The 14,653-nt window shown below is 32.5% G+C and overlaps 1 protein-coding gene across 1 annotated transcript in view; it reads left to right on the top strand.

The window, feature by feature from the left end:
* Positions 1 to 14,653, top strand: part of LOC143233166 (KICSTOR complex protein SZT2-like) — a 211,072-nt gene that overhangs the window by 72,754 nt on the left and 123,665 nt on the right. The window contains exons 17-19 of the mRNA XM_076469126.1: positions 5,800 to 6,003; positions 7,426 to 7,540; positions 8,232 to 8,419. Coding sequence (XP_076325241.1) covers positions 5,800 to 6,003; positions 7,426 to 7,540; positions 8,232 to 8,419 — 507 coding nt within the window. The remainder of the gene's footprint in view (positions 1 to 5,799; positions 6,004 to 7,425; positions 7,541 to 8,231; positions 8,420 to 14,653) is intronic.

The raw sequence follows: 14,653 nt of genomic DNA on the forward strand, positions 1-14,653 counted from the left end.
TAGTTAACAGTTTATTTATTTATTTTCTTGAAAAACGCTGTCCATTCTCTTAGGACTTGATGATTGCACAGCAACCGTCATGTAATTTTCTTATGGATGCATCTACAATGGTGCAGTGAGATGGAGGGACATTCACTAAGAATCTGAAACATGGATTTTGTGGCATCTAGAACACTTGACCATCATCTGGAATGTTTTATTGTTTTTGAGCTTGTTGAAGATGTTTCTGTATTTCTTTTTATATTTCCTTTCTAATTTTTGTCCTTCAAGAAGATACTTATTCAGGGTTTTTGCATTTTGAGATTACATTTTGTTTTCAGGAGTTGGATTTTTTTTTTTCTTGTGGAATGTGTTTTGTAACATGCAATTCCTTGACTCTCTAATTTTTTTCCACTCAAATGTTTCACTGCATTGTGATGGTTTGATGGCTTGAAGATTGTCCTGATCATAACATTTGCCTGATGCTTTTAAGATACGTTTCAGTGACATGTATTATTTTGGTTTTAACTATGAATTTGTTTTCATCTCTTGTAATGGTTGTCTTTTTAGCAAGCCCAGCCTTGGGTCTCTCTTTATTTTGGTTTGTTGTGGATCTTTGCTGTCTTAGCATACATGTTTTAAAGTTGTGGTTATATGGTATTCTCAGTTGAGAGCTTTAGAATAACAGGAAGCTTTCCAGAAATTATTTTGCAGAGTGAAATGTGATCTTGATAATCTTGATTGAGATAAACAAGAGACTGAAAAGAAGTTAAACACATTAAACAATCTGAATTTCAAATAACAACGATCAAAGTTGAAAAACTGCAGTAAAAGTACTGCAGGCGTAATAAACTTAGTATATTTGAAATCAGTATCTTTCTCTTGTTATTTCTCATGTCTTAAGTCTCAACCTCCTAAAATTTGTCATTTAAATCTCGTTTGAAACTGCAACAATATGGAATTATGTATGAAAAACACAATTTTATTCTTATGATGTAAGTGTTATCAATGTAATTGGTCACTCAACCAGAAAAATTAAGATTTTATATCCTTCAGAGATTATTTGGCTTTTCAGTGGAAAAAATGTTTTGTCCAATGCGATATTCTCCACTGAATTGGAATTCTTCCCATTAAAAGCTACATTTGACACCCATGTTGAAAGACTCAGTTTAGTTAAGTAGGGTTGTAGGAAAATAGTAGCTACTTGAGTACATATACCCATTATTTTGACAAGTTTTGAAAGTTTTATATTAAATAAGGGGGAAGGAAACAAACAGAGCAGAAACCACAACAAAGTTAGTAAAATATATATATAAAAACGGCTCGTTTGGGTTGAGAAAATTTTTTACGCAGAGGAGCGAACGACATTTCGACCTTCTTTGGTCGTCGTCAGGTTCACGAAAATGACGACGACCAAAGAAGGTTGAAACGTTGTTCCCTCCTCTACGTAAAACATTTTCTTAACCCAAACAAGCCGTTTTACATATATTTTTCTTTCCAATCGGTTTTCTCGACATCATTGATTATTAAATTTATCACTGCGATTGTACAAAAAATGTAAGTCTTTGTGTTTTCTTTGTGTATTTGTACTTATCTGTTACCGTTATGTCTGAACTAGCATACCTTACACCACTATTAACAGTACATGCTCATACGATTGTTAAGAAACTAAGAAATTTAAGCCAAAGAATTATCAATAGAAGAAATGATATTTATTTCATTCAACAATGTAGAAAAGAACAACTAACCCTTATGTAGAAAGGAACAACTAACCCCCAATTTTGTAAAGGTAAAACTATCAAATTTTAATACATACACAAACATTATCCAAAATTTACAGAAAAACTACTTAAAGCCACGTTGAACATGAAATACAAAGAACTACATGACTTACAAAAACAAAAAATGAACCTAGACCATCAACTGGCATGCTGCATCAAACCAGTGATTTATGGACTTGTACAATGAAACATAAACCAAATCAACACTAGGAATGACAGAGACAAAAAGATCTACCACAACACAAAACTAGAAAAACTAGATGCAAACAACAGAAAAGATACCACAACAAATTGTTGACTAACCTCATAATTAACAGATCCGACCGACAATTAAACACAGACGAGATACATCTACTTAACAAAGGACTCAACTTTTCAATAGCATCTAGGTACATTCCAACCTTAGAAATCAAAACATGTTTAGAAGATCTAGCCAGGAGACTTCTAATACTTTCCACAGAGAACAAAAACAAGAAAACAACCAACAGAAAGAAGATAACTTCGACAATTTTATTGACATCCACCAGCCAAACTTCTCATGAAAAATTAAAAATTAATATTTTCCAGAAACACCTTAAAACAACATCTTAAAACGATTTTTTCAAAGAATTTTCTCACAAAACCATCAAAATAATGTCACAAAACAGAAAGCTAAAAAACAATCTTGCAAAAGGAGACATTAATTCCATTAAAAATCTAAACCAAGACAAAAACATAACAATTCTAAAAGCAGATAAAGGAAACGCTATAGTCATAATAAATACCAATGAATACATCCAAAAAATGAAGAACATCCTATCAGACACTAACAAATTTAAACCAGTACACACGAAACGAAACTAAACAAAATACTACTAAAAATGTAAAAAGCCAACACAATTTCACAAACACTTTATTCCTACTCACGCAAAACCGACTCACGCACACCACAAATATACGCCATCCAGAAACCTCATAAACCAGATTGTCCATTACGACCAATCATGTCCACATATAAATCGTTTAATTACAATCTTGGTAAATACATAGCATGGACATTCTCCAAATATGTAACATCAGCCAGCTCATTCATCAAATATTCTTTTAATTACAAGTCTAATCTAAATCAACTTAATCATAAAGCCTTAATGGCCAGTTTTGATGTTATATCCCTCTTTACGGAAGTTCCAACTGCTGAAGCCTGCAAGATAGCCTTGGAACTCTATATCCGAGACCCTAACTCGTTTATAGACGTTCCCAGCAACCACTTAGCTATCCTCATAGAATTTACCACGATGAAGACAAACTTCTTGTTCAACAACCACAACTATATGCAAACAAATGGCTTAAGCATGGGCAATTCAGTATTGCCAGTTCAAGCCAATATTTTTGACACAAGTTGAAACACAAGCAGTTAACACAGGATTACATCCACCACCATACTGGTACAGATATGTAGATGATACAATTGTGGGATTCAAATCTACAGAACACATACTTAATTTTTTCAATCACATTAACTCTATACATCCCAACATTAACTTCACATGTGAACAGGAAGAAAGCAATCAAATATAGTTTCTTAACCTCAAAATTACAAGAACCGATACACAATTTGAAACAGAAATCCACTGAAAAATCACCCATACTGGACTATACATTCCTTGAAACTCAGCACATGAAACAAAACAAAAACTCAACATACTAAGAAACCAAATAAACACAGCCATAAAACTATGCTCACCAGATAAAATTAACGATAAATTATACAAAATAAAATGATACTTCATTAACATAAATAAGTTTCCTCCACAAACCATAGAAAACATTATATGCACACACCTAGACAAAAAAGCAAAATCAACCAATAAAAGTAAATATATCTACAAATAAAACAATTGCAAAACTATATACTGCTGCATACCATGTATTCCCAACATTATGACATGCATTTAGAATTATGTTTTTGTCTTGGTTTAGATTTTTAATGGAATTAATGTCTCCTTTTGCAAGATTGTTTTTTAGCTTTCTGTTTTGTGACATTATTTTGATGGTTTTGTGAGAAAATTCTTTGAAAAAATCGTTTTAAGATGTTGTTTTAAGGTGTTTCTGGAAAATATTAATTTTTAATTTTTCCTGGGAAGTTTGGCTGGTGGATGTCAATAAAATTGTCGAAGTTATCTTCTTTCTGTTGGTTGTTTTCGGTTGTTTTCTTGTTTTTGTTTTCTGTGGAAAGTATTAGAAGTCTCCTGGCTAGATCTTCTAAACATGTTTTGATTTCTAAGGTTGGAATGTACCTAGATGCTATTGAAAAGTTGAGTCCTTTGTTAAGTAGATGTATCTCGTCTGTGTTTAATTGTCGGTCGGATCTGTTAATTATGAGGTTAGTCAACAATTTGTTGTGGTATCTTTTCTGTTGTTTGCATCTAGTTTTTCTAGTTTTGTGTTGTGGTAGATCTTTTTTGTCTCTGTCATTCCTAGTGTTGATTTGGTTTATGTTTCGTTGTATAAGTCTGTAAATATAAATTCTGAGTGTCGGAATCGAAAAAACATGAAACAATGCTGCATACCATATATTCCCGACATCAGCAGAAAAATAACCATCATTTGGCAAAAACTAGTCACCGAAGAACGTCGAAACGTTGTTCGCTCCTCTATGTAAAAATATTTCTCGACCCCAAATGAACCGTTTTTACATATATATTTTTCTCTACAAGTGGATTTTCTCAACATCACTTATTTCATAGAAAACACTCAAATACTAAATAAAGAAACAAACATAAACAAATGCAAAATTAAAGAAACCTTTCTTATACTACAACTCAAGCCCAAAATAAATCAATACAAAGGAGCACCTTTATACCTGCATTAAAATGATAATAATAAAATAAGTAATATAAAATTATATATTCAAACATCCAAGCATGCCCTTTACATTCCGACACTCAGTTACACAACCCCTTTCAGTCGTCAGCTTCCGGGCAGTTAACTCTTCCTTTCTTTGTGAACCTGACGATGACCAAAGAAGGTCGAAACGTTGTTTGCTCCTCTATGTAAAAAATGTTCTCAATGCAAACAAGCCGTTTTTACACATCTATATATAACAAGTGGGTTTTCTCGACATCACTGAAAGTTAGTAAAAGCTTCTCTTCTGTCCATTTTCTATTTATTTTATAGCTCTCATTTTTATTTCAGCTTTCTTTCCATAATTGTTCATATACTGTTTTATTTAATTGTCTTGGCTCTGTCTTGTTTGCTTTTGTATTTGTAATTCTTTATTTATTTTTCATATTATGTGGGACTTGTACTCATCTGTATACACTTTTCCTTCTCAGCATGGTTTTTTAGGAAACATATGACCTTGACCTGGACCATTTGGAAAAGGTTTTCCCAGCATTGTTTAAGTTATAATGCAATTCTAAGATAAATGGCAACGTTTGTGTACCAAACACCTATGTTTGCATCTGCATTAATGATGTTAGAAAAATGCATAGGTTCAAAAGTCTTGACTGAAATGAAAAACAAAAAACTCTAACACGAATGCCTTTCAATGGCCCACATTTCAAAAGCACTTGCATTGTAGGCTTTTTATTTCATTTGTATGTGTATGTATATTTTGTTTTAAAGGTGAGCTTGATTATTAATGTATATAATTAAAAAAAATTGGGTATTTTAATGTACAAATGGTTTAATTTTTTTGAAAATGTATCTGAATTTTTAGCCTGAGGGGGAAGTATAAAAAGTTTTTATATCAGTTTTTCTTAAATTGTCAGTGAAGTCCCATCAGATGACAAATCCATATTTCAGTCCTAATGTAACTAGCCATTATTATTTTTTTTATCTTAATTGTGGGTAACTGCAAAAAAGCTTTAAGTTATTTATCTTTTGATATTAAAATATTTAAATTAAGGGAATATTGTTTTAACTTCCTACCATTCAACAGTTCTTCTATTTGTGGAGTTTTGAACTGTGCAAAACTTGAAATTGGTTTCTAATTTGTTTCATACATTGATTCTGTCATTTTGTTGATTTTTTTTTCCTTTCTTTTTTAAATTTTTAGGCAGAAATGGATGCACACTCATCGTATTGGACTAGTCTTACAACATGATGAGCCCTTACCTAAGAATGTTCTTTTTCCCAATTCTAGTGGTCGATATGGTCAGGTCCAGTGTCGTCAAGCACTGACGTTGGTGGATGCACTGTTACGTGACTACAGTTCTTTTGTACTGATTGAAAATCATTCTTACATTAAGTTTTTGTTTGGGTTAGTGATTTTTTTAAAATTAATGGGCTTAATATTGTTGTATTAGGGTTTGTTATACCTAGGTTTTTAATGCTTGATTTAACATGTACAAGTCTTAAGTTTTTTTCAAAAGTGAAGAATTATAGAATTTTGTTTAAAAGGCATATCTCACAAAGTGTCAAATGTTAATATTGTTAACTTTTTGTTGGAAATTTTGTATTTTTTGAATTGGTTGGTCTTCAATATAATAAAAAAAAATAAAATATAGATTCTTATGGGATAAAATACAATATAATAAGTTTTATTTGATAGTTGTAGGTTCATACACAAAGAAGCCATAAGGCAAATATTATAATAATAATAATATTTTAAAATTAAAATAGGCTACTATGGGGAAGCTGCAGAGAAACAGTGTTGCTTATAACATAACATTTGAAGTTTAATGATCAAGAGAACCTGTCTCTGATGTTAGAACATTTATTTGTGTGCAATATGTCAGAATTATGTTTTGTGATGCTTAGCAAGTCAACAACACAATTGTTTATTAATAAATAAGTATATAGTGCAAATAATCGTTTTTTGTATGAAATGGTCACTTTTTAACTTTATATATTTTATTCATTCTACCAGTTAAAATAATGTTTATCAGTTCATTCTTTTTGCTGAATTTTTACACTATAATTTTATGAACTTTTTTCTTGTGCAATGAATTCTAAAACTTATCATATATGGAATGTTAGTTTTTACAGTAATCAGTGAAGCATCTTAATGTTTTAATTGCCACAGAAATAGATGATTGTCTACCATTACAATATTTAGCATGTTTGCAATAATTAAGTTTCAACTATGTGGTACTTTTGCAAGTAAATGCCTTATGGCTTCTTTGTGTATGAACCTACAACTATCAAATAAAGAAATACTTTGCACCTACAGTAGTTTTCTTGTATTTTATCCCATAAGACTAGTTGTAAAAAGTGTGCATATATGAAAACATTTGGTAGGTAACAGAAAAAGATGTTTTGATTAAAATGTAGATTTATCTTAAAACGTGATCACAATTTTCTGTTTAAAATATTCTCTAAAAGTAGCTTTAATAAGTGAGGAAAATTTTAGCAAAGAAAATTTGAAATGGTAAGCTGCAGTCTAATGTTAAAAGTTTTTGTGCAGTTTTCTGAGAATGTTTTTCGATATGTGATTGATTGATGTTTAATAAGTTAATTTACATCATAAGAAAGCCTTTGATCTACTGTTAAAATAGTTAGACTACTGTGGAAACGTGTTCCCTTTCTGGCTTGTACATGATGATAGTACACTGTTAGATTATTCTATTAAATAAATAAATAAATATATATATATATAACTATTTTTAATTCATCATTTGAGAGTGCAGTTTTTTAAATTAAAAAATTACTTGTGGAAATGATTTTTTTGTCTTCTCCAAAGTGAGCTGGAGAAACCTCCAACAGCTTTCTACATTATTAGAGTTATATCAAAAGCATCTTGCATGGTCATAAGGCTAGCTTTTCTTGGAGGGACTTCTGGTTATAAAAGAAACATGGTAAGAACACTTCATGCATTTCTTGCAAATTGGTAGGTGTTAATGTTTATATAGTAACAGAGCAGACTATAAGAAATTTTTCACACAATTTCTAAAAATGTAATTAGTGATTTTTATATATGTGAGTAATATGTTATACCTTTGAAGTAAATATTAAGAATTTTGCTACATATATATTGTAAAACTGGTAAGCTTATAATTGTGTTTATCGTAATTGAAATTTTTATAGATATTCTGTGTCTGTAATCAAATCAAGGTGATTTGGTTATTATATTACAATTTACAGTATCTTTTACTATTAAATATTATGTCACTCAGTTTCTTTTATTCTGTCTTTGCTTTGTTCTAAGTGTCTTTAGATGTTTCAATTCCAACACTTTCTTTCATTGAAGGTAATTTTGTTTAAAATGTTTATGAAATTGGTTGGAAAAAACTTGCATGGAGTATATTAAATACATTTACAAAATAACAAATATTCATAGGATTAATTTGTTATATTGAATACAAAACACAGCAGTGAATCGACAAAGTCTTTAATTCTGTACCTTTGCTACTGAAAGGACCATTGGTGAGATTTTTTATTGGATGGAAATTGTATTGCAAAATGCACACCCTACTGTGTTTATTTAAGTTATAAAATGTGTACTTAAAAAAACTGACTATTATAAACTGAAAGTGATTTATATTTTAGATTGTAAATGAACTTAAGGATAAGCTGTTGAACCTCAAACTTCCCAAACGGGGAAAAAACAAGGAAGTACGAGTACAGACAGATAAAAGAGAGGATTCATTAAGAAATGTTGAATCATCAGAAGCTCTCATTCAGTCTAAAAGTTGTTGTGTATTATTAAGGAAACCAGTGGAGAAAATTTTAATCAGGTATCATGAACTTAAGAGTGCATAAGATAATTAAAGTAAAAGTTTAGAAATAGCTTTACTGGGTAATAAAAAAAAAACATTTTATAAGCAAATGATGTTGTTGCATAATATCATCAAAATGTCTTACATTTATAATGCAGTTTCTTTTGTTATCCAGTGAAGCTGTCTCAGAATTGTTTAATATTTAATATTAATATTTAATAACGCATGATATGCGTTGATGAATTAATTCAGTAAAATTGTGTTTATTGGGCTGATGAATGGTAATATTTTGATTTGATACTATTAGAATGCTTTGTGTTGTTATCTAAATTACCATGCCGTTATCTTGAATAGTATAGATCTTTATAATATTAAAAAAAAGATAAATTTGTAAAATGAAAGTAAAAGTTAATGAATGCAACATTACAGTAATTTGTTCAATTCATTGTTATATTAGCTGTTACTTATTTTTTTTTAATAATACTTTTTATACTTATTGGAGGGATGATGGGTAAAATAGAAGAGAAAATACCAAGAGAAAATATCACATGTGCCACTTGGGGAAATTTAGGATTTTGTAATCAAAATAGTACTGTATAAAATTAAGAATTTACAACTTTTGTATTATTCAAATATGAATTATTAGCTAAGATTTTATGTTATACTAATGGTAGGATTGAAACAAAAAGTAATTTAATAAAATTTTGAATTAAGTTGATAAAACCTCATGATGCACAATAAAGAATGCCTATCATGATAAGGTTTGAATTAGCCAAGAATTTAAAATTTTTGTTACTCATCCCACAGTTTTTCTTTATGATAAATATGACGAAGTTTGTTGTAAACATGCAAACTTTTACACCTCTTTTTATAGGGTGAGTTCTTAAAAATGAAATGTAGAATTTGACCTTTTTTTTTTTGTTAATACTTTTTTCAAAATCAAAATCCATAGAAGTAGCACTTGGGAAGGAGATTCAGGGACGTTTGAGCATTTCAGTTGTTGCACTGTGAAAGACTTTGTAACAATGTTGGGTAAATCCACTTATCACGTCAAATAGCTGTACGTGCAAATTTGGTAAATCTGGTTATAGTATCGTTGATGTTTTTAACAATTTATAAAGCTTCTTTGGAGTAATGGTGATTTTTTAGTAAAGTTAATCATTTATGCTTTTCTGTTATGAATATTACTTTAGAATTACTTGATAAACAATCATCATGCTTTAAAAAAACAATAGAAATGCCAAAAGTTTGTCTATAGTCCAGTGGGTTTTGCATATGTTTTCTAGGAAGAAAGTTATATTTACAAAAGAATCTGTAAATATAAATGCCACTAATATATTCATATTTTTCCTAAGAGAAAATACTGTTTATAGAAACAAGTAGAATTACTTGTCTCATAATAATATATGGTCAAAGTTGATATTGCCTGCTATATTAGATATACAAGGTTAAATAGTGTGTAATATAACTAAGAAATAGTTTTCTTGATTGGTTGCTGTTAGAAAAACCTAGGTTAAATTGGAACAATCTTCACTGAATTTATTGTGTGATGAATTATAATTATATGTATTACAAACAATACCATTATCATTTTGCCCATCAGTTTTGAACACTTGACATGGCTGTTTTCATTAAGGCCTATTTCTCTGATTCATGACCGTATAATACTCGCAAATACAGTTTTGGTTTAATTGTTAGAATATTCCAGTGTGGTACATATTTCCTCTCACAATATTAGTTCTGTTCTTTGTATGCAGACTTTTTCATTATGCATGTCACAAGCTTCTTCTCCCCTTCTTTTGGAATTACTAATTCCAACATGTAAATTATAATGTATTATTTCTTAACCAAATATATGAGCATGATTTGCTCACCTTATGCTTGTGACTTCCTGTACACTTTACTACCAGTCTATCATTTCTTGTTTGGCAGTGTTTGAGTTAAGATGTACTCTTATGCCTAGTACATTGAGTTTGACAACATTTTTCTGCATGAAATTGTTACGTTTCAACTTTATTTTCATTCATTCCATCAGTTGCCATATTGATTTTTATCAGTTCATTATTGTTGCTGAATTTTTGCACTATAATTTTGTGAACGTTTTCCTTTGCAAAGTATTCTGAAACTCTCATTACCACCTTGGAGGGGTACACCAGAAATCTGACTTTTATACATCTGGGGATCAAATGTTACAGGAGTCAACCTCTGTCCTTGGACATTGCCTCAGCTTATTTACTTTATTTATATAGAGGCATTACAATTACAGGGATAAATCTTGTGAGTTTAGGTTCAATGGGGCTTGGCTGTTTAAGTTTCTTCCTCAGTTGAGTCTTTGTGTCAATGATCAATGTGTGATGCTGGTTATATCAGAAGGATTCATTATCCAGTTTATTCTCCTGCCTCCTAATTCTCATTTTATCCTTTCCTTTCCTCCTTATGTGATTATGTGACCTGCCAGTGTTTCTCAAAAGTAGTTTGAGAAACAATGTTACTAAGGGCAATCACACCAGTTCCTCATTCTCTGGGAATTTTTATTCTTGACTTTTTGTTGTCCCCAAGAAAACTAGGGATTGGCTGTTGGTAATCGATTTATCTCGCCTTAACTGCTTCCTTGCTTTACCAAAGTTTATCATCAAGTCTCCAATGCTTACCTACACATTCCAATAGCACATTGGTCTTGCCCTTACCTTTGGTTTGTGCATCTCATTGTGATTTACCAATTTTTCAACATTTTCTTTGAGATTGCCTTGGCACCTTTTGTATTTTATCAAATAATAAGAGCTTCACACATGATCTCCGTGCTCTAGGACTGCAATTTCATTGTTACATGAATGACTGGATTTTTTTTGGTTCATTCTGAACAGCAGTTAACCATTCATATTCACTATCTTCTTTCTGTGGTGTCTTATCATTAAATTGAAAAGTCATTCCTTCAACCTATTCAATATCTTATCCATTTGGGGTTTGCTTTTTGTTTTTTTTGGCATGAATATTACTTTCTTTGTTCAATGGAACTTCTGATTCACCATGCCCTCTCAACTCAGTCATTTACTGCTCATGCAGCTAAATTATTTTTTGTGAGGTGATCCTCCATATCTGCACTTGACTCTGTTATGCTGACATGAGATTCATTCAGTGGGCACTTTATGAACGATGAAACATCACTCAGGATCCTCTTTTTGTCCCCATTTCCCTTCATTCTTCCTTATAAGATGATCTGCAATGATAGCTGGCTAAAGCCTGTTTGTTAATGGATGTACAGGTTCCTCTGCTGTGTGTCCCCCTGCTGGGACAGCAGTAAGTCTTTGGATTTACAATGCTGAAATCAGGGATTTGATTCCTCTCAGTGGACACAGCAGATAGCCCCAAGTGGCTTTGTTTATAAGATTATACATTTCTCTGCTATGTCTAGATCTCCATCTTTTCATGGATGCATTCCTTCAAGAACAGTGGGCAAGGGTCACCAGGAAGTTTCTGGCTATTGGTCTTTGGAAGAAACTGTCTTGCATATCAGTGTTCTTGAACTTTTACTTGTACATTGAGCATTGCATCATATTCTTCTTTTTGTCTCTCATTGTTTGGTGATGGTAGCACAAACAAAATCCCAAAGAGTTCACCTGCTCCAGAGACTTGTTTTTGAACATTGAATCTACTATACATAACCATGTAACAATAGTTTATGTGCCAGGTGCTTTTATTCTAGTCATTTTTTGTACCCTAACCAGATTTGTCCAATGGAGTAGGCATTAGTTTCACTAATTTTCAGGGATCTTTTCTATCTGTGGATGCCTTGGGTATGGGCCTAATAAGAAATTTGCCTCTTTTTATTTTGGTCACATTTACTGCATCTGCAGGTTTTGATGGTTGATGCCTTCATTCAATATTAGTTACAAAAGTATGTTTGTGTACCCTCCCATCCAGTTGCTTCATCAGGCGATTTCTCTTGTCCACTCCATTCACTGTTGGGTCATTATGGTTGTTCCCTATTGGCCAATGCAATCTTGGTTTCTACTATAAATGACTGCTCCTATTTCCATTCATCCATCTTTCGTGGAAGTATACTTGTGCAAGGGTAAAGTATTCTGCTGTGAGTCTACTTAAAGAGGGAGGTTTCTTGCTGAAAAGCCTACTGTAACTTGTGGCAGAATTCCTCACTTGGGTCTTCAGTCTATTTGCTTTTCAGATATAAGGTTTCTTATTCCATACCTTTCATTTTTCCTGATACCTTTGGGTTTTATTTTCATGTCTTTACCATGCTTATGTGTTACATCAGGATAAGTCTCTGTTGCAGGTGTCCTGCTTTTCTGGATTGGGGCATTAATGTGGTTCTATATTTTCTTACTTTACCTCTGTTTGAGCCACTTGTCTTGTGTTCTTTGGTTCATCATTTCCTTAAAACGTATTTTATTCTTCTCTTAGGCTGTCGATGTTGATGGCCAGATTTGTTTACCAGTGTTTTACATACCCTTTATCATCTTACCTATCTTTTTCTTTGTTCCAATTCCATCTATTTTTCATCTTTACCTTTATCAGCTCTTTTTTGTTGTATAACCCATACTGCTACCTTTTGAGGTACCATCCTGGCCTTTTATCCTATGATACTCCTTCTCTCTTTGTGATCTTTCATCTTCTACTTTTATCAGTTGGTCTGTCTTTTAGTTTGATTGGCCTTTTGTTTCCTACTTTTTTCCTCTTGTAACTTGTTCCGGCCTTCCTCTTATCAGATCCAACAATTCACTTTTCCTTTTTTTTTCTGATCTTTTTTGCCCAGCAGAGGAGATTCCTGCAGTCCAGCATGCATATTTCTTCTAATGCATTCTTCTTCATTGGGATTTCCTCTATCACTTTTGACTATTCCTCAAGCTTTGGTGCACCTCTAACTGTTAAGTTATATTTATAGTTTCTTTCTTTTTGGGACCTTTTTTACTTCTTTCATGGATCCCATTCAGTGGTGAGTGGTGTTTGACCAGGTATTCTTCAAATCTGCACTGTACAGGCATGTAGACTTGTGCATTATCTTAAAAGGAGCATTCCAAAGATCACTTGATTGTGAATAACCTCACAATATTTTGCCTCTCCTAGATCATACCACTTACAGCCCACATGGAGAAAGCAGAAGGGAATTGCTGCTCTCCTTGCCATGCCTCAAGTGAATAAGTGAGTATGGGTCTGTTTTTCAAAATACAACTTTATGGTCACCCATTGCACTGTTTCCAGTGATGATGATGTTCTGGGACTATCCACCACAATGTCACCCTCACTTCCTTGAGTGGAGTGTTCGAGTCCTTACCACTTTTCAGTTCCAAGCCACTGGTGTGGTTGATTGAATTTGGAGGCACCCTCCTGAATGAGTTTCACAAAAAGATGGTTCTTACCATTCAATCATTAGTAGGGTGGTGATCTCCTGTTGTAGATGAGATGTTAGTCTACAGAAGAGTTGAAAAATCATCTTACTGGATGATGTGGCCTTCTGATACCATTTACAGAACCACTGTAGTTGAGCCATCACTTTATGGGATGATGATGTCTTCCAGTACCATATACATAACCACACTAGTTGTGACATGAGTTTCTAATACTACTTAAATTAACACTGGAGGTGAGATGCTGAAATCAAAGTTAGCCCCTTTGATTGGAAAGCCTCATTCTACCTTTGTGTGAATGCTGGCACCCCATGAGGAAGTTTGGGATTAGAGTGAACCAATTACTGTAAATCATCACATGAATTCTGCTTATCTTGCTTCCTCCTGAATTACTCCATTTGTGTTGTGGATCTTATTTTTAGGGGTATCCTACAAACACTTTCAGGGATACTTCTGTCATTCCCTTGCACTGGCCCCTCTTCTTTCTCAAAGTAGGATTCTAGCTAGTCTTGTGATAAGAGGTAACTAAGTGTCATATTGGAAGTTATACTTTTCCTATACTGAAAGTGTATTCCCAATGGGCACATATCTCCTCCCATATCTCTTGTGCTGACACCTGCTAAACTTTGAAGTGATAGTTTGGTAGAAAGAGTTGCATGTATTACATGAGTATATCATGCTACTGTTGGTTAAGAAGTAATGCATGATGATTTACATAAGAGGCTTGATGGAGTATAGTAATTCCATCAGGGAGGAAGGGAAGGCTTGTGGCACATGTAAAGAAAAGTTTGCATATAGAGGGCAGCATAGAACAGGAACAGCTAACCTTGGGAGATGAGATGCAAGTACCTATTGGAAGTAAATTTTCAATGTAGGAAAATTGTAACTT

Source organism: Tachypleus tridentatus, chromosome 1 (genome assembly GCF_004210375.1).
Source record: "Tachypleus tridentatus isolate NWPU-2018 chromosome 1, ASM421037v1, whole genome shotgun sequence".
Classification (NCBI taxonomy): Eukaryota; Metazoa; Arthropoda; class Merostomata; order Xiphosura; family Limulidae; genus Tachypleus; species Tachypleus tridentatus.